The sequence below is a fragment of the Pelophylax lessonae genome (assembly GCF_965119305.1).
Source record: "Pelophylax lessonae genome assembly, chromosome: 10".
Taxonomy (NCBI): Eukaryota; Metazoa; Chordata; class Amphibia; order Anura; family Ranidae; genus Pelophylax; species Pelophylax lessonae.
The window spans coordinates 80,444,274-80,468,531 of NC_138777.1; the positions used below are offsets into that span (position 1 = coordinate 80,444,274).

The window sequence follows — 24,258 nt, forward strand, 5'->3', positions numbered from 1 at the left end:
TTTAATCTAAAAAAAAAAATACAGTGGCCAACACATCTAAGGTGAGCTATAATATTTTACTTTTTTGTTCCTGGATTTAGATATGCTTGAACAGAAAATCATGGTGTATAAATTTGCTGGGTTAGACAGAAATACATGAAATGTACTAGAGATGTAGCATAGGTGTGAAGTTCTAAACACACAGTACTCACCCCCAAAAACACTTTAATGGCCTTGGAACAGGTAGTCCCAGTTGTTCCACACTGGATGTTTTCAGAGATAATTCGAAACGAACCATTTCCAGGGTTGGATGCACAGTAGTCCTACAAATTTACAGAAAGCACAGTTCTTCTAAAAATCAACATTTCAGGATGCTTAGTAAGTAACAAATACAGTATATATACATATAAATGGTCTATAGTGAACTTTTTCACAGGATTACAGTCACGTCATAGTCACTATCTCCCTTGATTTTCCAGGAGTACTTGTAAAATGTGAATTATTATTACTAAATTATTGTTAAGGCCATACAAAATGATTTTGTGAGCTGGAGAAATCTGGGGATGTGAGGACCTTCTTTAGTAGAAGATACGTAATTTTTTTCAACATTTCCTGAGCCTGGCCTTTACAGACCATTACATGTTTCCACACATGCACAGCATATATGTCTACCAGGTGTATATTCAATAAAAAAGATGCATGAACATTGTTGACCTTTAATTCTGTGCAGAGTTCTAACTACTTAGTGGGAAAATCCCTTATTATGGTAAGCATAATATCTTTACATATGATAGACTTTTAAGTACCTGTGTCAAAGTATACTCGCAAACACCATTAAAATTGAAACGTTTGCCATCAAATGTCCTATAATGCCCTTCTCCATATATTACACAGGTCTTGTGACACTCTTTCTCGGTACATTCCCATTTCCGGTCCTTGCAAGTACTGAAACATAAAGGAGTTAGCAGAAATTAAACTGAAATAATTTTGGGTTCAAATTTACTTTTCTATCATAATTTTCAATAATTGAGTACAATTTAGTGAAAAGGGCCCCTAAATAGTGGCTTCAGAGTCATATGTGGCTTTTAGCTACCTTTGATGAGGGTACCTCTCTCTAGGTGTTTAGTGGCTGATCATTATTAAAACCTAATTATGCATTTTATTTAGCATGAAGTTGAGTGGTGAGTGCCACCAACCAATAGCTTCTTATAGTGTAAACTAACAGAACTTTAAAGACGCCACCATTCATTTGAATAGTAGCATCCTTAAAGTGCTGTTAGTTTTTATATAAGAGGTGTTATTGTACATTAGTTCTCTCTGGAATGTGATACCACCTATTACCTATTACCCAGTGGTTCCGCAAGTGAGTTCGTTTTAGCTTCTTCTTGTAATGGCAATATTTCCTTGCTGGAGATTGAGGCTTTTCCTTCAGTTTCCCCCCTTCTACAATTCTCCTTTCCTTCTTCTTCAATCTTTATAAATGTATAGAAACTAAAGAACTAAACCAAGAGAGTGAGACCCACACCATATAACCCGCAACAGATCGGTGGAGCTGGGAACTCAATAATTCTCCACTAGTGATTTTAGGAGATATGAGAAGACAGTGGGCTACTTATTTTCCCTGTGTCAGTGCAAAACTTTACTATCAGGTTTAAGTGGACTGACCCTATACATTTTATTTATTTATTTGTATTATTTAAACAGAGCTATATAGCTGTTTAAATGTTCTGACATTTTAGGGCTACTGTCTCAATATATGCAATGGAAAGTGCTTCCTAATCTACCTCCTGTCACCTTTCCTGTACAGAGATCAATAAAGAAGTAGGTAGAGCCAAACTGTATCTATAACTTGCCAATTATTAGGAAACATCGAGACAGCCTGTAATATTATGAATCATCAAATTAATGGATGACTGTCTTACTTTGTGCAGTAAAATAACTTACCAGGTATTACAATCTTGCATAATGCTCTCCCCGCTGCGGTAAACCTCACCATTGTATATACATGGACACTTTTCCTCGGGCACACAATTGCCATTGCTATTGAGCACAAGCCCTTCTGGACAGACACAGCCAGAGGCACACTGAATACTTAACTGAATTATGAAAAAAAGAAAAAAAACTTCAGTTTGGTTACGTGTAAATATTTTTTTTGTAGTTACAGGCGTCAAATTTGTATATGTTAAATGACTGTAATGTAACACTGTTGGAGATGTAGTGATTAATCTGTGAATTACTCTTTGTCCTCTTCATGTTACATTTTTTTTAAAAATAGTAATTAGCATAAATTGTATTCACTTCTAAATCATCATTAGAATTTTGTAGATATGAAAATGGAGTTGGCTCTAGAGAACAATGGCTGTGCCTGGCAACTGTAGTAATCTGTTTATAGGATGCTTTAGAGCATTTGTTTATTGTATGTTTGGTACATGGGCTCTCAAACAAACCAGATTTGCCATTAGGCACAGTAGCCTTGTGCCTATAGGCCACGTGCAAATAGGCAGAGTTTCCCTCTACAGTTATTACCAACACTTTTTTCCCCATCGTCAGCAGAAATATGGCCTCTTATATAAACTTCAGTCAGCTGGGTATGGACCAGTAAAACAAGAAAATGTTCTGTATAAAAAAGTGACCCGCACAATTAGCTATTGGTGGCAGCATAGCATATGTTCTGTGTATGTTGAACACATGCTGGATGTAAAATGCATGATTTACAAGCTTTTCAAATGGCAGATGCTGATTGTGTGTTGCCTAAGCTGCAGAGAGTCTTGTAACTGCTCACTGTTTTTTTCCACATACCCTCCACCACTACCATCCTAATATTCTGCTGCTAAATTTTTCCACAAATTCCAAATGATCCACCCAAAGTGAAAACAAAAATGTCAAGGGAAAATCCTAATGTGTGAGATAAGTATAATATACAGTATGTATCATATATTTGTGAAATATTACTAATGACAGCTGTGTATATAGAGACTTACACACTCCATGTCCAGGGTCTGACATGTCTTTTGACACTCTGCTCCCTTTGCTCCTTGTGTCGCATTGGCACAGTCAAAATACACCATGTTGTTTGGGCACTCTAAAGAAAAACACAATGTGAGATTCCATGCTGATTCCACAACTAGCAGTAAATAACTACATCCTTAATGGTTGGCACTGCCGGTTGCAACTCCGCCCAAGACAAATCTTTTGGTGAAGTCTGTTCAGAAACCTACATTTTTAGGGGTACTGATTTACTGTTCCCCTGCCACATCTAATGGTTCCCCCTGACTCAGCGTGGGACCAGGGGATAACACTTCTGAATCCTGTTTCTGAACAGACTTTACAGAAGGTTTAGAGGTGCAGGCATTTTGTAGGGAAGTACTTACTCTGATTCGTTTGCAGGGAAAGATTTATGGCTTATTATTAGATCCATGACAACAACTGTCAGAGTTCATTCTAATAAAATTGTGTTGGAAATTTAAATATATTTTTTATCAGAATGGTTTTGTCTCATGTCATGCCATTAAAGTGCAGTACTAGCAGGAAATGTCCCTGCAATCCTCTTTTTCTGAGTTGGAAATTTGTAAAAAATACACATGCCACAAACTTTGTCCAACATGTCTGGTGTAAAAGAACTCTACAATACATGCAACTGAAGGCTGCCATACATGGCTAGAATATCAGTTGATTCATGCTGAATCAGGCGAAATTTGGGCTGTGGATGCCCCTACTACCACCACCCGGCTTGACAAAAGCCAACTGTTCAATTGAAAATTGTTGGCTGAACAAAGCCTGTATCCAATCAGATGCAGGCACTGTTGGGATATACTGACAGCCGCTGAAGCCAACTGTCAGAATACAATAGCTGGCAGGGAAGATTACTCTAAATGCTCTCTTTAGCCTGGATGAAGGAATCTGTTACATTTCTTCCATTGAGTCATGTGCGTATGGCCAGCTTAACAATGACCCTGCTGTAAGGAGAGAAAAACATCTAACCTTAGGTGGTAGAGAAACAGGGAATCACCATCTCCCTTTCTGATCTTTCATTTTTACCACAAAAAAGAATGACACAAGACATTAATTAATACGACTGCATCCACATTTTCTGCCTGATGACCCCTATGCTTGCTGAGAGCAGACTCTTAGGCAACTTTAAAGAAAACATATAATGAGACTTTCTTTTTTTGCACAGATTACTTTGTGGCACTTATAAGCCTGTAGAAATTTTATTGTGGTGTTGAATTATGGGCCAAGGAGTTTCAAATGGATAGTAGTCATAGTCATCAGTAACAAATCCATAATTTTTTTTTTTTTTATCCCACTGTTATATCCCAAGTGACATTAGGATGTCTCGTACCTGCACCCTCCACAAGGCAGAGTTTAGTGTGAACAGGACCAGTATTAGTCATATGCTGAAAGCTTTATGTCATTTTCCTCATCGCTGTCATTATTTTACAATACCTCCATTAATTGTCTATGGTACTTACTATAGGTTATATATAAGGGGGGAGGTTTGGGACTTTAAATGAGGCGCACGGTGGGAGTGCCGTGCGTCTCCATCCCGGTTCAATGGATAAAAAGTGGGGGAGGTTGGGACTTTGAGTGAGAGACGTGACAAGTCTGGCAGGAAACAAATGACATGTTTATTGGTACATACAGTTAAATATGACATACGATGTTACTATAAATCAACTTGTTGAGAGAGCTGATAAGTGGTCCCCCAGTCAAACTGGGCGACCAATTTGCTTTGTACTTTGAATTTGTCCAAACTTATTTTTGCCTAACAAAAGTTTGTACATCTCAAAATATCTCTAAGCCTCTGTAGCAGGAACTTTTAGTCTATTATAAGGAATAACATACCCCTTTTAACAATTAAGGATGCTGAAAACACTTTAGTATTCAGTGGGGCCTTTGGTCCTGTGCATTTATATGGTCACTAAACTCCTTAGTGACTCCGATAGCTTTAAAATTAACAGTGATTGTATATTATCATGTCTCATTTTAAATATTTCCTTACTTGCAATACTGAGTGTCTTCCCAACACAGCGTAGGCTCCCACTCTTACACGTGCTGGAATGAAGAAAAAAATAAATTTATGTTAACCTGTGCTTGTCAGCATATTTTGTTTTTAGCTTAAAGCTCAAACTATACACTGCTACTAAAAGTTTGAAACACTTCTAACATTTTATAACTTTTAGAAAAATAAAGACTTTTCTAGTCTTCAAAGTTGATTATTTGACATTTACTATATGTTCAATAAAATAATAAAGGCCCTGTAGCCAAGAACAGACATATAGTATGGATACTGTAGGAGTCTACCGAGAGACATTAACAATTGTGAATGGTGCTATCTTGTGGCTGTTCTATATATTGCATCACATTTACAGTAGGGGTGTCAATTCTCAAATTCCCATGAAGTACAAAGCAAAAGGTTCGCTTAACTGTCACCTTTCCCTGCTGCACATACTCTTCTTTCCTTCCCTCCCCATTTAGACACCGGGAGAAAGAAGAAATACATCTGGTATGGGGGAGCATGTGACTTACTCTCTGTTTTGCAAAGAAACTTGGTGATTAGCCGCTTAAGCACCTGGCTTTGTCATATGTGGGTAGGGGGAGGATCTTTAGCTCTGTGTTCACAGGGCTTCCTCTCTTTGTATTCAGTGTCCGAATAGGGCAATGGGATAGCAAAAGGAAGGTAAATAAGTGTAGCTAGGAAGAGTGCAATTTAAGTGAACCTGTTACCTTTCCCTTCATGGGCAAAGCATAGGTTTGCTTTAACGACTAAATGGTTGCAGCCTTGTGCAAAATAAAGTCCTATGCTTGCCAAAGGCAACAAAGAAGGAGTAAGAAGACCACCAAAAAACACCATTTAAAGGATCCTTTTCTGTTGATATTAGGCAGAGGCCATGGCAGTAGATACACTGACATTTTCCAGAGCAAGAGTTAGGATCTGCACCAATCCAAGTTCAGTCTCAGCACCGTATAAAATATTGTTGAGCCAGCATTCCTATAAATGTTCAAAATCTGCAGTTCAAGTATTCATTAGAGTCACAGTAAGCTGCTTAAATTTACCCAGGCTCATGAATTGATATACAAGGGTTAACATTAGGAAATCTGGGACATGAAAACCTTTTGTTGCACTAGAACCTTAATGTGGTAGAAGAAGTGGGCCATTTATACCTACAACAGATATGGATTTTGGAATATCCTGGCTAAAAAAAACGTAATGGGAAAGGTAAATAATACTATACAGCTCAATAAAACTAAATTGCAGTAATGTCCTAAACTCTATATTAGCTTTTATCGAAACCCATGATCACCCTTTTTTTTTTATAGCTTACCACATGGCACCATTGTCATAAATGACTTCTCCAGGGGGCACCATTGAACCACTGTAGTAACAAGGGCAGTTCCCAGCTTGCACACAGGCTCCATTGTCATCAAGAAATGTTCCATTTGGACAAGCACAGCCATCCAGAGGAGTGAAATGGAAACTACAGCTGGGGTCAGGCTCACTAAGAGAGCGACAGCTTTTCTGGCAAGTAGTAATAGAGTACTGGTAAGTGCTGTTTTTGGGGCAGTCCTTTGTGTATTTTTCTAAAATTGGAAATAAAGAAAATTCTGTTAGTCATGAAAACGTTTTTTCAGTTATAAGGATTATCACATTGTGGGTAAAACAAAGATAATATTTAATTAAATATCAAAAGAAAGCTTGCACCTCTGTAAGTATCTAATTTAAAAGTTTGACTTTCATAAAGCCATTTTACTAAAGAAATCAACATGTTTACAAAAATGTTTTACGCTAACCTTACACTAAAAGGCAAAGTTTACTTATTTCATTAGGGTCCCCACTACCATTTCAAAATGCTACAATAAATAGTAAGAGAAAAAAAACAGTGGGTATAAAGTTAGAAAATAAACTTACATTACCCCTAGTTTCTGCACTGGAGAAGGTGACATAATGACCCTTCCAGTGAGACCCTGAGAGCAATAAGAATTCCAAATCTCACAAGAAGATGCACCAAAACAGCGCAAAACATCGTTCCCAGGATCTCGTCATAACTCTCACCTAGGTACCATGTGCAGAAGCCAGGGATACCTATATGATTTACATTTTTTTCCCTACAGGCTACAGGTTTGCTTTTTTCACACTTTAATGATGATTTGTCAAAGGGGTGGGATCACTGATGTAATAAGTAAACCTTAGCTGCATTATTTCTACATTTCAAACATTTTGCAGATCTTTGTAAACCTTTGTATAATATTTATACATCATGCAATAGAGCTGATATAAAAAATAAAATTGTGATACCAAACCCTGTGTACAGTAGAAGACAAATTTCTCAAATACACAGAACTTTACTTTACATTTTTATTTAAAGGTAATTATTGTCAAAATGTTTTTTCTCAAAGTATAATGTGAATGTCTTGGATAATATCCACCATATAAAAACCATCATACATACCGCAGAGGTCGCCTCTCCACCCAACCACAGTCACTCCCTCAGCAGCACATGCCCGTGCATAGGCAGATAAGGCTGCACAAACACGATCTTCACTCTTTTCATAGTTACAGCTGTCATACATACAGTTCTGTTGGAACAAAACATAAATATACAACATGTCTTAGTAAGCAGGCCTAAAATAGGAGGGTCTACTGAAAGTGTATGTAAAACATTTACATTTACAAATAGCTTATTATTCCTGTGTGATTGAGCACAATAATTGGTAAATCTTATAACAAATATTGATTTTGCTATTATATTGAATTTGAATGTTATATATTATTTACATTTAGGAAATTATAAAAATAAGGCTCTGTTAAAGCAGGTAAACTAAAATGGCATAATAACTTATTTACCAGCATAGATACTGTCTATGGACTTACAGTATGTGGTCTACTCTGCCATGTGGACTATCTAACAAATGTACTTTTTCTTTAACACAGGTCACTCACCTTCTCATACACAGCTGGATGCACAACCGCATGGCATGGAGCAAAGGTTCCCTTGCTGTCCGACAACTGAGAGCACCAATACTTGGCAAACCTCTCTAAAGATTAGTAAATAAGGGGTTAGATGTCATTGAATAACTAAGCAACTGTTTACACAGATTTGTTTTGTTGAAAATCTACATGATGTTCAAAATTTTACTTTAAAGTTGTAAGTGAAACCCTAAAACTTATGGGTTTCAGTAACATTTTGACTGTTGAAGCCATATTGAAAATTATATTTATTTAGACAAACATGTAGGTACATGTTTGGAGAGCAATTCAGTACATTCTGTTGATTTGATAAACATTGCTATAATTGGCTTGGGCCCTTAATACAAGTTATACATTCTAAAGTGGGTGGAACCTAGCTATCTAGTTTATTTAAAGTCACATTTGAGTCTTTGGTGACATTCTTTGATATGCAGATGGTAATTTAACATAGACGTGTCACTTCCAAAGCTTGTTAGCTAAACAGGTCTTCAAGGTTCGAGATAGCAATCTTAACAGCTGGAGCTGTAAATGGCTTTTGAATACAACAGCTGCTATACAATATGACTTCTCACAACATATAAATCCAATATATCTGCTTAATCATAAATCCATGTTTCATAATAATAAATAAATGTTTGATAAATAAAATGGCTTCTCCCCTTTTCCTCATCAATATTCCTTCTGTTGGCAATATATTGCCACAGACAAAACTGTCCCTTCCTACATTGGAGTTCTGGAAACATATCACTGCTATCTCAAGCAATCCACACACTAGTTGAAGTGAACAGTTGGGCCTGTGACCATTGACAGTGAAGCGGTTTCCGCTCTGCTGTCCCTGTGTGGTGATCTCACATCAAAGTTACTTTTGGTAACTGTTAAAGCTGTATGGCTTACCCAGATGTGAATCCTGGAGGTGCTGATATGAGGAAGAAGGAACAAACTAGGTCATAACACATACAAAACCTAACATAAAATGTATTTTGAAGAAAGGCAGATAAAATTACAATTCCTCTAAATCCCTTCTAAATTCACTGACATCTCCCTTCAACTGCCTAATCTTAGTTTAAATATTTATTTTTCTAGTTCATATTTCTCCTGAATTATGTATCCCATTTACTTCCGCAGAAAAATCTCAATTTGCTTTGTCAAGGCTAAAAAAACAAATGTGACAAATGAACCTAAAAAAAAAAAAAAAAGAAAGAAAATTGTACAGAAAATTGTAAGAAAATTGTATCATGTCATTTTATTTATCAAAGTGCTCCTGTGCTTTGTTTATGCACAACAAAGCCACAAATTCAGTTAAGTTCCCCCAATATGTCTGGATATGGAAAAGTTCTCACATGACAACATTTGGTGCTTGGTGATTAGCCCAGCACGTCATATGGATGTGGGGAAAATCCTCAGCCCTGTGTAAGCTCTGAGCTTATACAGGGCTTCATCTATTTACTTGTGGTGGCTGGACAGAGCAGGAAGGGAGTAAAGGGAATGTGAGTATATACTGTAAAGCCAAGGATAAAACATTTAAATATTCGTTCATAAGCAATTACAACTCTGTTCAGCTATAGAGGAACTCCAGACAAACTATTACCCATACTTAATAAACATATGTGTACAACAACTTATAAGAGCAGGATTTCTCCTACTTGTATGTCTCACATACCTAGACATACCTAGACACACTATAAAGACGATTACCAGTTATATAATCAAAAGTGCATGTCACCACTGTTCAGATTGAGCAGTTCTGCAATTTACTATGTTTTCTCTATACCTTCAACCTGCTCACTGGACTATGGTCACTACAATGAAGTTCTTTCTTTGTTAACCCTACAGTAATACCCCACCATCCCGAAATATTAAAATATACAGTATTAGCATATTAAAAAATATTTGCTAAAAGATAATCTCATATTATGTTTAATAAAAGATTCCTCACATACCATTGTCTACACTGAGAGCACATGGGTTTTCATAACTGTCCTTCACATCATTGCAGTCTGCCTGGCTCTTCCAGGTGTTGGCAAAGGCAGCTGCTGTCCCCTCAAGTGCTCCGCTCAGAGATTTAAAATCATCTGTCCGGACCTTATTGAAGTCACCACAGAGACCTAAAAACATTGAAAATAACAACATTAAGTTAAAATGAATAAGTGTCCCAAAGGGTCACCCGTAAGTCAAGCCTTCTTTACCCCTCATCACATTTAATATACTTCCAAGATCATTAAAGACTAAAGCCCCAAATAAAATAATATGGATAAACTTTTACCGCATGCATTTCCCTGGAACTCAGCATCCAGGCTCACTGAGACCTGCATGATTGGAACAAGCTGAACCTGAATTTGGATCCCATTGAAGGTCTGAATGACCAGATAAAAAGAAGATGGCTGCAACACAGCAAAATGATCTGAAAAACACAAATGTAAAGAATGGAACAAACTGGTAATCAACAAACAAAGGAAATCCAAGAAGAAATATAGTATGTATATATTCAACTTACACTTCTCAGACCCCGTTCACACTGGGGCGACCTGTCCGACGACCTGATCGCCTGACAGGTCGCCGTAGGTCGCCTGCCATAGAGAAGCTGTGGACCCGTTCTAATAGGAGCGACACAAGTCGCTCCGACTTAGAAAAAGGGTCCGGAGCTTCTTTGGGGCGACCCGGAGCGACCTGCATTGACTTCAATGATATGAAGTCTGTGCCGGCCGCTCCGAAGTCGCGGTGCGAGCTGCGCACCGCGACCTGTGAGGTCGCCCCGGCAAGTAGCGTCGCCCCAGTGTGAACGGGGTCTTAGGCAGAAGCTGTGACTCTGCCACACACTTCAATTTTTTTCATCACACGTATTTATGCTTGATTAACCCTGTACATTTATTTATATAGAACCAACAATTCACATAGCACTTAAACATTATACATGCAAAGCAGACCCTACCCTCAAGGAACTTGCAGTCTAAGGTCCCTATCACATGTGCATACATACACATTAGGGCCATTTTAAACTCTAGATTCAATTGAGCAGCATGTCTTTGGAATTTGGAAGAAAACCAGAGTACCCTACACAAGCGCAGAGAGATCTGGACGAGGAACTCGTGTGCTGCAAAGCAGAAGTGCTAACCACTAAGCTATTGTGCCCTAAGTGGGCCTGTGCTGACTACATGACCAGAGGATTGCAGGTTTTGGAACTGTCATAGGTTGATATTTTTGCCTTTGCTATTTTTTTTAGCCCACATTGTTGGACCTTTTTTCATTGCTGCTTAGAGATGCCATGATTCCAGGTTATATGCATTAAAAGAGCAGTTCAGGGTTAAAAAAAAAAAAAAAAACAAACATTTATACTCACCTAGGTGGATGCAGCATCAATCGGATGCTGCATTAGTCCACTGCTTCCTCTGTAGTGGGAATTGAGCGATAAATCACTGCTGATCGCTCAGTTCTCCCCACTCTGCTCTGAGCAGAGAGCCGTGACTGTCAGTCAGTGGCTCTCTGCTCTTTGCTTCCGTGCTAATTGGATCCAGGCTTCTGGGTGGATACCAACCATGTGGTCAGAACTTTTTCAGAGCCTGGGCTGGCTCTGTGATGTCAACCGACAGCTGACTTCAGCCCGCTGTCAGCTGAAAACAGATCACATGAGTGCAGAGCGAACTGCACTCCTGTAATCCAAATGAGAAGTATGGCCAAAAAAGCTTTGGCCATACTTCTCCTTTAACATTGCAGCGCACACCCAAGTCTACTTAGATCTATTGTGGTCTTTCATTAAAGTGATTGTAAACCCTTACATATACCCTGTGAAGTGACTGGCCTCAGGTGATACACAGAGATGAAACCAATCCTCCTACATAAGTTGTACCTGTATATCTGCATGGCTTTCTTTTCTACACCCAATCAAAGTTCTGAAATGTAATGCTTGTCTGAGAGTTCAAAAAAAAGGGGGCAGAGAGCTAAAGTTAAACTCTACAGAGCTCAGTGAGGAGAGCTTGGAGAGCTGATTGGAGAGAAGGGTCACACCGCTGCACAAAGCACACAGGAATAGAGCTGAGGCCGTCAATCACCTGGAGGTCCCTCCCGTCACCATTTTTCTCCTCTTGGTTTCAGGAAAACTTGTCAGAAGTGATTCATGCTGATAGCAGAGGAACGAAGCAGCAGATAAAGTGACTGACACTTAGTGCTCTCACTGATACAAGTACACACTATAGAGGGATATGCTTTGTTCATATTTCATGACTGAGGTTTAAAACCACTTTAAATGGTTAGTTAGGGCACAGTAGATTAGCAGCATTTGATTATAATGCTGCACTCTACAGTATACATGTTTTATTTTATCTCCTCTAACTCCTGGATTTGAAAACCAGTTTATCCACCTGCTAATGTATGTGTTTGTCTGCTTCTAGAATTGTTATATTCTCCCCACACCCTTTAAATGGGCCCTGTACATTCCTGACAATAGTTGCAAATTAGACTGTGCATAAATGGGCAGATAACTACCTATAAATGGCAGACAGGAAGATACTTGCACCAGGGCCACATCAGTACCACACATGCATTCATTTTATATCACATGTGAGGTGGATCTTCTGTGTTCCTAGCAGACAGCAGAATGGTCAAACTGAGGGATGGGCCCTTACCATGACTGAACTTTACCAGCTGCTATTCAAAAGAAATGTATCCTTCCAATAACTATTAGAGTGCTACCCTCAGGATTGCTTGGCTGGAGACATCTAATAGTTCAAGTGGGACAAAAGCAGAGTACCAAACTGTTAGGGTCCTTTCACACAGGCGTTCCGTATGTCCGTTTTTCATCCCATCCGTTTGCGGATGAAAAACGGACATAATGTATCTCTATGTAAATACGGATGTCAGCGGATGATCATCCGCTGACATCCGTTTTTTGTCAGTTCCGTTTTTTTGAACGGAAGAGAACCCTATTTTTTCTTCCGTTCAAAAAACGGAACGGATGCGAAAACGGATGTCAGTGGTGTCATCCGCTGACATCCGTATTTACATAGAGATACATTATGTCCGTTTTTCATCCGCAAGCGGATGGGATGAAAAACGGACATACGGACCGGATGACACAAGTGTCATCCGTGTCCGTTTCAAAAAAAAAGAAACTGATCGGGCATAAAAAACTGAACGCCCGTGTGAAAGGAGCCTTAGATGAAGCTGAAAGGATAACAAAACCCGAGAACAAAAATTTAATATATTGCAGCTTATCAGTCCTTAGATGTGGTGGATGAATTTGCTTTCTTTTTTTATTTCATACTAAGAACATTTTTGGCAAGTATTAAAAATGTACCAGATGATCTTACCATAAATGCAGTGCCCTTGTCATTTCCTGTGAACTGCACAGAAGAATATTTTTCTTCCTAGCGATCTTCTGTAAACTACCAATTGCCCTGCTACCCATGTAATGTAATGTGGAGGTGAAGAGCTACAAACATGTTTGTAGTCCAAATCAGGAAAGCAGTCTGGGTGACAACCATAGCTCCCTCCATAGATAGAGTGGAGGAGTAACTTAGCCACCCAGGAACAGGAAATATGTTATTTGCAGGTTTACCAGGTGACAATAAGCAAAAGAAGGTTGATAAATTAGGAAAACAAATACAGTCACCACACCAAAGACTAGTAAGTTGCAATGTATTACATTTTTGGTTTTGGGTTTAGACACACATGAAGTTCAGAATGGGCCAAAGGTCAGAATAAGAGGCATGGTTGAGGATCAAGCAGGAGATCAGAGCAGGTGGCAGACAGAAAGCAAAAAGGTAATTCCAATCCTAATTGTAAACAATGGCCACCGAAGGTAATGGCACTGGCATAAGCCTAGACGCAGGATGTTCGATCAATCCAAGAAGAGGGCATGGGGCAGAAAAGGTGAAGTAATAAGCTACCTGCAGACTAAATAAGATATGCACTTGGGGCAGATCATTTAATTTTTTTACATCGGCTCTTCCCCATACAGATACGGGATCAGAAAGAGATTGGAAAATCTCATTGCCAGGCTCAAAAATTGTCATTTTATTAGTCAGCGTGTGACCACCTTTCAATGTGCAGTAGATTTTAGACATGATTCTTTACCTGTGACTAATGGTGCACGTGCGTAGATCCCATTCAGAAGCACAGTTCCTGACGACTTCACTGTCAGAACCTACAGGTTACAGAGGTGACGTCAATATAGGAAAGTGGTCAAACTAATGGCTAGGGCAACACAAGTAAACAAAACAAGCAACACAAATAAAGTGACATTCACTATATAAACACTACAAGAATATATTTAGTCAGTGCCTAGAAAGAGAGGTAAATTGTACTCGTGCAATGAGCACTACTTACTGTCTGTCCTTTAACCAAAGACAGGGTGATACTTCTCAGACAAGTTTCGGTGTTGGTCACTCCACATTTCCTCAGCTCGGTCAGCACAGTGAACATGTTTGTGACACAGTCCTGCAAGGAAGAACAAACTTTTTGGACTGTAGTATGGAAATAGTGTCATTCTAAACATTACTGACCAGTGTTTGTTTTGCATAAGGAAAAAAAATTAAAATTTTAGTGACAATATATCATTTTCATCTCTTCAACAAAAATGTTTATTACGACCCATCTATCCATCTGCCGGAATACAGATGACTTTTATCTATATTAGCCCCAGTGTATTTTGAGATCTAGAGCTTCTTACCAACTGGCTAACCTTATGGAAACCAGGCTTGTTCTACAGCAAATTATCACACAGTTTATGTAAAACTGAATGCTTTAAGCTAGCCATACATTTTTTTTTCTGATAAACTGGCTGAAATTTGCTTCATGAATGGTCCTGTCTGCACCCTCCCACCTGATATACTTTAATTCAAAAATCAGAGGAGCCAGGCAGAAAATTGTCAAACAAACAGTGACTGCATCCAATAAGATGCAGTCTCTGTTCAGGTATTTTGACAGCTGTCAGTGCCATCAGTTGGAATACAATAGCCACAGCTGGAGATTCAACTTCCAAGCTGAAAAAAAAAGACTGTCAGTCTATGGACAGTTTTAATTTAATCTCTGACTTACAGGATTTATGAAAATTAATAGGAAAACATTATAGAAATACTACAATGGGTAAATACTATGCATATGAAAACTCACCATATGGCTACTACTGTGCATTTCGAGTTTTGATTCGTGTGAAAGTGACAACTGTGACAAGTGTGAAATTCAAAGGCTTGATGAACAATGTTACCTTGGTAAAGATGTAGCTACAGTCTCCATGAAAGTTATAGTGACCACCATCATAGGTGTAGACGTGTGAGCCTCCCTCAAGTGAGCAGCGTCCAGCACAAGGCAAAGCCTCACAGCTCCATTGACCACCATGACAAGTGCTATAATAGACAATAGACAATGTAAATACAGTCAGATAAATTAATATTAAATAATGTTTATTCCTTTGCAAACCCAGATATAACTTTGTACAAAAAGGTGGTGCTGTACAGAGAGCAGAGGTGTAGGTGGGATACAGTAGGTACTCCAGCTTTAGACTCCCTTGAAAAAAAAAAAAAATTACAGAAGAGAGGCGGGGACAAGACCAGGCACACTGCTCAAGGAGAGAGATCAGTAGTGACTGGTCTCTACAGAGGCAAAGTGGAGGAGTTGTTTTGTGTTGGATCACTGTACAAATCGCTAAGAAATAAACAAAAAATATCCATGGCTCTTGTATTTAAAAAAAAAATGACACTGCCTAGATTTCAGGTTTACACTAATAGAAGGAGTGCATAAAAATAATAAAGAAATCATGATAAAGAAGAACTGGCTCGACGGGTTAACCTACTGAGATAATTGCTTTAGGTCACAAGTTATAGAGGTCCCTCTCACTACACTTGACTTTCCATTCCTTCATGCAAGCTAAACAGCAATAGACAAATCTCTTCTGTAAGCTAATATATCCTGACAGCCAGTCCTCCCAGCTGTCAGAATACCCAAACAGTGACTGCAACTTATTGGATCGAGGTTGGATGCAGGAAATTGCTGAAATTTATTCCATGTGTGGCCAGCTTAAGGTAAGAAAACGCCCTATTACTGAGCACTTTCACAAGTATTTTTTAGTCCTTACCAGTTGTGGCAGCTGCTGGTATAAAATTCTCCAGGTGCAAATTTCTTATTGTTGTAGGTACAGGAACATTTACTGTGTGGGATGCAACCTCGGTTATCAACATCATCCAGCACCGTTCCTGAAAGAAGATTGATTGAGATTAGACGATGCTTCTAATAAACTCTTATTCTTGTGGCGCCAATAACCAGAGTAAATGCTGTGATGACTTACTAAGGCCAGTTTACTTAGGCTATGCTTGCACTAGCAGTTGGATCGCTTTTTAGAGGCGTTTGACAAGCGGCGAGTAAGCGATATGTTCCCTGCCCACTGCCTGTTTTAACCCCATAAACATCACACCACAGAACTGCAACCAGGGGCATTGCACATATTTAAAAGGAGGATGTCATGCGGCCCCCATTTGCTTGAATGGGTGATAGTTGGTGGCGGTGCTGCCCACAGAATGCAGCAGGGGGATCATTTTCTCCATGGCCAAAGCAAAGCATCACAGCCACAGCATGTGTACACACCTGTCTGCTTCCTTTGCAAATAAAGGGGTGGAGTGCTAAAAATGTGGTTAAACCATGTGTTTTACCACCCCCAATGCCACAAGTGTAAAGAGCCCTAAAGGAGTTGAGAATCTTCACTCCATAAACTGAAATTATTTCAATTATGTATTCATGTAAAAAGCAAATTCCTGTATTGGAGATTCAAAGAGAACACAGATACAATGTATTGAGTAAAGAGTCTCAACCTCTGTAAGTAAATTTCCCCATTGTGTCATCCTTTGAGAACAACTGAGTTTCAGATAACCTTGGAGGGTCATGTTGAATTAGTAGTTTAATCTGTTATACAGTATATCTGTAGAAATAGCCCACCTCAGAATAATCACAAAAAACACACAAGGAATGCGTGCTGTTAAAAAAAATAAAAATGATTTTACCTGGTGGACAGAAGCAGCCATCTATGCAATGATCTTCACAAACAAGCGTCCGCTCAGAGTTGGAACAGGTATCCGCACAGGGTGAACCGCATTCACTATATTTCATGTTCATTGGACAGGTCCTCTCTGCCAATAAAACACTCAAAGTCAGTACAAAGTGACATATTTTAGAAACAGTTAGTCTCTAATAACCAATTTGGCTTTACAAAATTGGCAAATTAAAACACAAAAGAATGACCAAAAAAAAAAAAAAAAGTCTACTGAGTTTGCCCCCCTTTTTTAACCTTTTTTTATTTGAATATAGATCTGTTTGTCCTTAGCATGTTTAAAGTTACTTATTGTTGACTAACCCACTACCTCTGCTGGAAGTTTGTTCCAAATATTAACTACTCTTTGGATCAAACTACTTTTTTTTCTATGGTTACTTCTGAACTTTCTTCTTGCTGATATGTATTTAAAGCTACATAGGTTGGCATAAATGGACACATCTTATATGCCATTATGAAGTCTGACCATCACCGTGGCCATCATATAGGTGGCACCAGCCTCTATGGTTCCTGACTTATTCTGATGTTTTTTACAGTGAAAAAATGGTTCTCTTTTTCTTTGGAATCTGCAAGGTGCAATCGCCAAAAGAAACTACAAAGCATTTTGTAAAATGTTTGGATTGGTCGTGGCACATTCTTTTTTATTAAGGAATCTATTAGAACACCTGAAGAATTGCAGAGTGTATGGTCAGCTTCATTATTATTACCTTGTATGTGCACTCCTGTCACACACATAAAAAAATCACAATGAGGTTGATTTACTAAAACTGGAGAGTGCAAAATCTAGTACAGCTGTGCATGGAAATCCATCAGCTTCTAACTTCAGCTTGTTTGATTAAGCTTTGGCAATAAAACCTGGAAGCTGATTCGTTTCAATCTAGAGCTGCATCTGTTTTCGCACTCTCCAGTTTTAGTTAATGTGTTTTACCAACGTAAAGATAGAAAATACACTAAAAGGGAAGAGACTAATTTTACTGTGGCAGTGTCAGGTATACTATAGATTCCAGCTTCTTAAAGTCTAATTTAAGCCACAAACAGTATTTAAAAAATGTAATGCTTTTATCTCTTTCCCTGCCCCAATCAGAGCTTTTCCCTCACATCCTGTGTGCCTATAATGTCTATACAATATAAGGGGAGATGTTATATCGGGACAGGAAGGCACAGTCAGTAATATAAATATTGTCTAACCCTTCCTCCCCCTGCTAAAAACAAGTGTTTTTGTGTCCCCACAGAAGAATTTTTTTGTCATTTCCTGTTCTAACAGGAAGTGAGTGGAAATCTCTCAAACAGAGACATAAGCAGCAATAAAATCTTTCCCTGCTCTATCCAAAATGAAATAAAAAGTGTCTCCTAAAGGTCGGCCTTAATGGCCAACCATTTTCTGATAGCTGGTGCAGCACACTCTGCATAATACTTTTTCAACAATGTGGTGGAAAACTACCTTAGAAAAGGACATTGAGCATCAAAAAGACCAAGAAAAAACGTAATTACCACACATGGTGCCGTTTCTCCAATTTCCTGGCTTCCCACCAGCATGGGTGCACTGCCGGGAATACTCAGACAGGGTATCACAGAAGCATGAGGCTTTAGATGAATTCTGACAGCTACAGAGGTCCAACACACAGGCCTCGATGTACAGATCCTGAGGCACACGCAGGTCACAGTCATCGAAGGCTGCATTGGAAATCATCCGGACACAGGTCTCTTTCTGTATGGAGGAGATCATAAACATTAACATTGTAGTGCACCGTATGCTTTGTAAAAGGTCATGACAAAAAGTAGTTACGCTAATAGTAATCACTAATGATGTGTGACTGCCAACATGAAATAAAGATGCTTTTTCTCCGTTCAGTCTCTAAGCCTTTGGATATTACTGTCATTTTTTTTTGTGACAGTATTGGCTATCCTTACACAGTATATGGTTTTCACAATTTGAAATTACATTTCATTGGAGCCATGCTAATGATTTTACCTGTTGCAAACTGGGAAAAAAGTTTCAGTTGTCATAAAGAGCAGAATAGGAAATACTGGTGTATATTATGACTAGTTATGAGTAGATTGCTTAAAGTGGGACCAGTATCTCATCACATTTGCACGGGCACACGGCCGTCTGATTATTCTAGCTACTTTTGTGTTTATTTAACTAGTTACATAATACACTAATATTTGCTGTACTGCCCCTTTAAACTCTCACCATACCTGGAAAAGGTGTCCAATCAGGTGTGGTGGAAATTTCTGAAAGGCGTGGGGCTCATTATATAAAGGGCTGAGCCCATTTTACAGGTGCTTGTCGGTCAGTCAGAAAAAGAGGTTACCCCCCACCCTTCTGTCGTGAGCACTGTGGTATGTCACTTTCAGATCTGGAGGGGTGGGGGGGGGGGCTTTATTATTGTAGAGAATGTGATTGTGCTTAAGTTTTTAATGACTAAGCACTTACTGTTATTTAGTGAAGTTTTAGCCCCCCTTCACACTAAGGCGACCTGTGAGGCGACCTGGTCGCCTCACAGGTCGCCGTAGGTCGCCTCCCATAGGGAAGCTGCGGACCCGTTCTAATAGGAGCGACACAAGTCGCTCCGACTTAGAAAAAGGGTCCGGAGCTTCTTTGGGGCGACCAGGAGGCGACCGCCATAGACTTCAATGTTATGAAGTCCGTGGCGGCCGCTCCGAGGTCGCGGCGCGCGGCTCGCACCGCGACCTCGGAGGTCGCGGTGCGAAGTAGCGTCGCCCCTATGTGAACGGGGGCTTAAGGTTTACATTTCATTTATGCTTGTTTATTTACAAACCAAAATAAAGTGCTTTTGCCAAATAATTTTCACCAAAACATGTGTAAGTGTATTCATTTATCATTATTTTGATTGAATGTCTTTGGGGATACTTTTGATGACAAGAAAATAGTGTGGCCCGTATCCCAATGCATTGTCCAAACTGGGATTTACTTTTGATAAGGACAATGGGATTAATTTACCAAAGCAAATAGGCTGTTAAAGTATATCTATGGTTAAAATGTAAAATCTTATATTCATTTCCACATTCTATTTCAATTATTTCTAGCCTACTCCTAATAATCTGAACTAGTGATCGATCGATATAGTTTTTTTACTGCCGATACCATTACCGATATTTTGGTCATCGAGTATCGGTATCGGCCGATATCTGCCGATATTTTCGGACATTATTTTTTTTTTTTTTTAAATGTCTACAGGTACTGTGGTGGAGGGATCTGGGGGTCTAAAAGACCCCAAACCCTCCTCTGCACTTAAGCATTCAAAACGCCAAGTTTGGCTGTTTTGAATGCTGTAAGTTTTTTTAATTCGGTGCCACCAGTACCCGGAAGTGATGTTATGTCATGATATTACTTCCGGGTACGCGTGGTGCCAAATTCAAAGAAATGGAGACCCGGGTCAGACTGCGGCGGTGAAGGTAGGATTCACGGGTCTCCCGGTGGAATGGGAGACCCGGGCAAGCCGCGGAAGGCGTCGTGAGGGGGGGGATGTCCCCTCCCGCTCCTTGGAATGGCAGCCGAGCGGCTTTTCAGCCGCATCGGTTGTCATTACAAGACAGTCGACCGTCGGCTATGGACACCGGGACCGGGGTGATGCCTCTAGCTGCAGGCATCACCCGGTACAAGCACTTTCCCTGAAATATCGGCAATATCGGTAAATAAAAAGCGGATTCCGATATATCGGGGAAAGCCCATATCGGCCCTTGATATATCGGCTTTGCGGATAATCGGTCGATCACTAATCTGAACAATCCTATAGATTGTAAACCTACCTGAAGATCCCTGCACATTTATTTATTTTTAATTCTGTGACACGTATTCACTATGCCTGTGAGTAGGTACTGCTGTGTCACACATTTCACAGAGTCATCTTGTGGCATTCCATAGAAGAAGGCTTGGTGCAATATTTCAATTGAATTTTCAAGCTATATCTTTCTGCTGTTGCGGTGAGTGGGGAGCCGAGAGGGGTTACCTGTCACCTGGAGCACCTTATATAGTTTTTATCAGCACTGGAGCACTTTTTGGAATTTGATCACTTTTATAAAAGGACTTGATATTTATATATTTATATGCTATTTGTGGAATTTTTCACAATATTTTATCTCACTTTATGAATGTTTTTTTATGCTAGCGCTGTTTTAAATTTGATCACATATTTCACAGAGCCTGCCTTCTGAACTACAGAAAAGAGTTTTAAGAGATGGAGTCAGCACAGGAATCACAGCTTGCAGGCAGCAAGGTACCATGGGATATGAAGTTCTTAAGAATGGAAAGTAAATAGCAGAAGAGAAGTTGCAAAGCACGCAGGGAATCCAGGAAGCTGTGGAAAAAGATGGCCAGCAGGACAGGCAACACTTACAACATGAAAGGAGATTTTTTTTCAAGAAAGCCAATATTGGATTGTCACATTAACTCATATTTATATTGCTAGTAGAATGCTGATTATTATAAAATTAAAGTGTACGCTATAACTAAAAAATTATTTTACCTTTGCAAGGGAAGTTTTCCCCTAACTTTGTAAATTAGGTGAAACTCCATAGACTTCCATTGTCCAATCATATGCACAAAAAATGCTTTTTCTTTTTTTTTTTTTTCCTTGCAGATGATTGAAAATTATTTGGGAATTAAATCTCACCACATTTACTAATCTCTGGGCAAAATTCACAGAGCAACATCTTCCTTTTGAGTGCAAGAATCAGCTGTAAGCCTTTTACACAAATACCAGCAGAATCTACAAGTCATTATTATATGAAAGGCAATAAAACACATAGGAGGGGAAAATGAATTAAAAACTGGAGCAGACAGAATCTTGAGTAGCTTTGCACAGTGACCAGCTGGATCAGAAATCAGCTTCTTCAGCTTGTTCAGTTAAGCTTCGAAAATAATGCTAGAAGCTGATTGGTTGGAATTACTCAGCTGCTCTTGATACTGTCTGCTTGAATTTTAGTAAATTCCCCTCTTTGTCTTTTTAAAGGTTTTTCTAAAATCTTACCAGATTGCCACAATTTTTAGGGGCAGATGGTAGAACGTCTTCACATAGCTCCGTAGGTCCATCCATCTTTTGCAGGTTTCCAAACTGCACAGGTGTCAGCTGGATATCTGTATAAACACACATAATTTCACCAACATAGTGTGTACAGCATATCTTATAAAAAGACGATGTGACCTTCCGCCTTATCCAATCAGAAAATTCTTTGCATTCATTGAAGGACTGCAAAACATTGTCTGAATGGCACTGGTGCCAAGCGGGAAACCTCCTGTGTTTTGTATTCAGAATGCAGTAGGGCCTTCGTTTGAAATAGGACCTGAAAGCTATTGGAGATCACAGGAGTAGTAGTATCTTCTACAGCAGGCATGTCCAACCTGCGGCCCGGAAACGCAGGCAATGCGGCCCACTGCCCCCTGACAATTTTTTTTTTTTGCTGGTGAGGAAGGAAGTCGAATCGGGGGCAGAAAATTTCTCTACACTCAATGTGGCCCAGAGAAGCATCTTCAGTATAATATAACTTTAGTATACAGTGATTGGATAATTATTCACTTCCACACTTATGCGACCTGTTCTACAATATGTGCTGATAGCTATATTATAAAATTAATTTAAATTAAAATAGCTTTGTTGAAAAAGTGTATTCAGTGAAAGAAAGTGAGTTTCTGTAAATAACAAAAGTACTAAGGCTGGCCATAAGTTATACAATTTTAATGTACAATTTCCTTTTAGATTTAGGCCCCTTTCACACGGGCTGTCAGTTTTTCAGGCAGACCTGATCGGATGCTTCATGCACTCCTATGGAACAGCTGACACCCACTGCTATCCAATCTGATCCTGTCCGTGAAATCCAGACAGATGGTAACCCTATTTTCTATCCGTCTGGAGGATCGGATAGGATCGAATGAGAATGAGCAGGCAGTCCATTTTCATCCGATCTCCCATAGAGGAGAGCAGGGATCTGGCAGATCTGTCTCTGCAATGTAAGCTGAGACAAACCTGTTATCCGCCTGCTCAGCGGGGATTGGCGGATCGATCCCCGCTGAGCAAAACAGAGTTCGCCAGGCGGAAAGCCCGTGTGGACGGACCCTTACCCAAACTATACAATATGAGGTCAATCCTAAACACCTTCATTTTGTATGCAATCATGCAGGCCCCTTTCACTACATAGTTAACTGTAAATCTAAAGGAAATTGAACAAGTACATTGTATAATGTATGGCCAGCCTAAGAAAGAATATGTTATAATATAGGATTGGTAAGTATAAAATAGAACATACTTTTATCCACAAACTCATCCTGAGTCAGCCCATTCATGTTTCCACACAATCCACATGTGCTGTTCATGTATTTTGATGGGACAGTCACCTGTAAATCAAGTTAACATAAGTGTAAGATAAATGGAATAAAAAGTCTCTGTGACACTGCCTGCCATAAGCAAAAACATTGTCAAAAGAAGCAATGGCAGCATGAAAGAAGCAATGGCAGCATGAAAGAAGCAATGGCAACATGTTATTTAGTCAAGTCAAATACTAATCATGCTATTACATTAAAGAGGGCCTAAACTCAAAAAGTGAAGATTTGCTATGTTCACACCTGTGAATACACCCAGCATAGATTGCATGCGAGAACCCTGGTAAGTGATCATCTCTGGACACAGTGTGAGCGGGCACAATTAATTGAAGCCTCTCATTGCTTTCAATGGGGCTGCCTCCCACAATAATGACCTGGAACCCCCACTGGCATTCTCGCATGTAATCGGTGTAAGGCACATTCACAGCTGTGAATGTACTCAGATATATTGAACATCTGCAAATGTTAACTGTGCCTTAGCAATGCCCTAAACAATGTACCTTTTGTTTGGAATTCCTCCAGAAAAATAGCAGTGCACTTTCTGGTATGTGACTGTGCCTAGGCACTTCTGTGCCTACAACCTCATATCTGTATATCTCCAGTGTGAGGTTAAGGATCTGCTGCCTCTCACTGCTAGTCTCAGAATATTATGTAAGTCTGTAATAGAGAAAGATCAGCTGCAGGGAGACTGCAGGCAATACCGGTGACTAGGCCTTTGCCCTATGCCTGTTTTATTTTGAACACAGCTTTCAGAATTGGGTTTCTCTTAATGATAGTCAGAGTTGTAGCAGGCTTCATGCACACTGTGTACATGGGCTGTACAGTGTGCAGAGTTGTGTAATCACTTTCATGGGACCCACTGCTGCTGTGTAGAGCCACCCATCGAGTTGAATTAGAAGATTCGGCTGTATGCGGTTATGCACCGGGGTTGCATTA

General features: G+C 39.4%; 1 protein-coding gene across 1 annotated transcript in view; it reads right to left on the reverse strand.

Annotated features, from left to right (window-relative positions):
- LOC309565953 (mucin-5B-like) overlaps window positions 1–24,258 on the reverse strand; it is a gene marked incomplete at both ends in the record, with an annotated part of 69,522 nt that overhangs the window by 40,670 nt on the left and 4,594 nt on the right. The window contains 18 exons of the mRNA XM_082270982.1: window positions 192–302; window positions 786–924; window positions 1,924–2,075; window positions 2,961–3,061; window positions 4,982–5,034; window positions 6,306–6,561; window positions 7,431–7,557; window positions 7,922–8,016; window positions 9,889–10,053; window positions 10,212–10,349; window positions 14,018–14,087; window positions 14,270–14,380; window positions 15,150–15,288; window positions 16,017–16,134; window positions 16,936–17,061; window positions 18,474–18,690; window positions 21,977–22,083; window positions 23,250–23,337. Of these exons, the coding sequence (XP_082127108.1) occupies window positions 192–302; window positions 786–924; window positions 1,924–2,075; window positions 2,961–3,061; window positions 4,982–5,034; window positions 6,306–6,561; window positions 7,431–7,557; window positions 7,922–8,016; window positions 9,889–10,053; window positions 10,212–10,349; window positions 14,018–14,087; window positions 14,270–14,380; window positions 15,150–15,288; window positions 16,017–16,134; window positions 16,936–17,061; window positions 18,474–18,690; window positions 21,977–22,083; window positions 23,250–23,337 (2,313 nt within the window). The remainder of the gene's footprint in view (window positions 1–191; window positions 303–785; window positions 925–1,923; window positions 2,076–2,960; window positions 3,062–4,981; window positions 5,035–6,305; window positions 6,562–7,430; window positions 7,558–7,921; window positions 8,017–9,888; window positions 10,054–10,211; window positions 10,350–14,017; window positions 14,088–14,269; window positions 14,381–15,149; window positions 15,289–16,016; window positions 16,135–16,935; window positions 17,062–18,473; window positions 18,691–21,976; window positions 22,084–23,249; window positions 23,338–24,258) is intronic.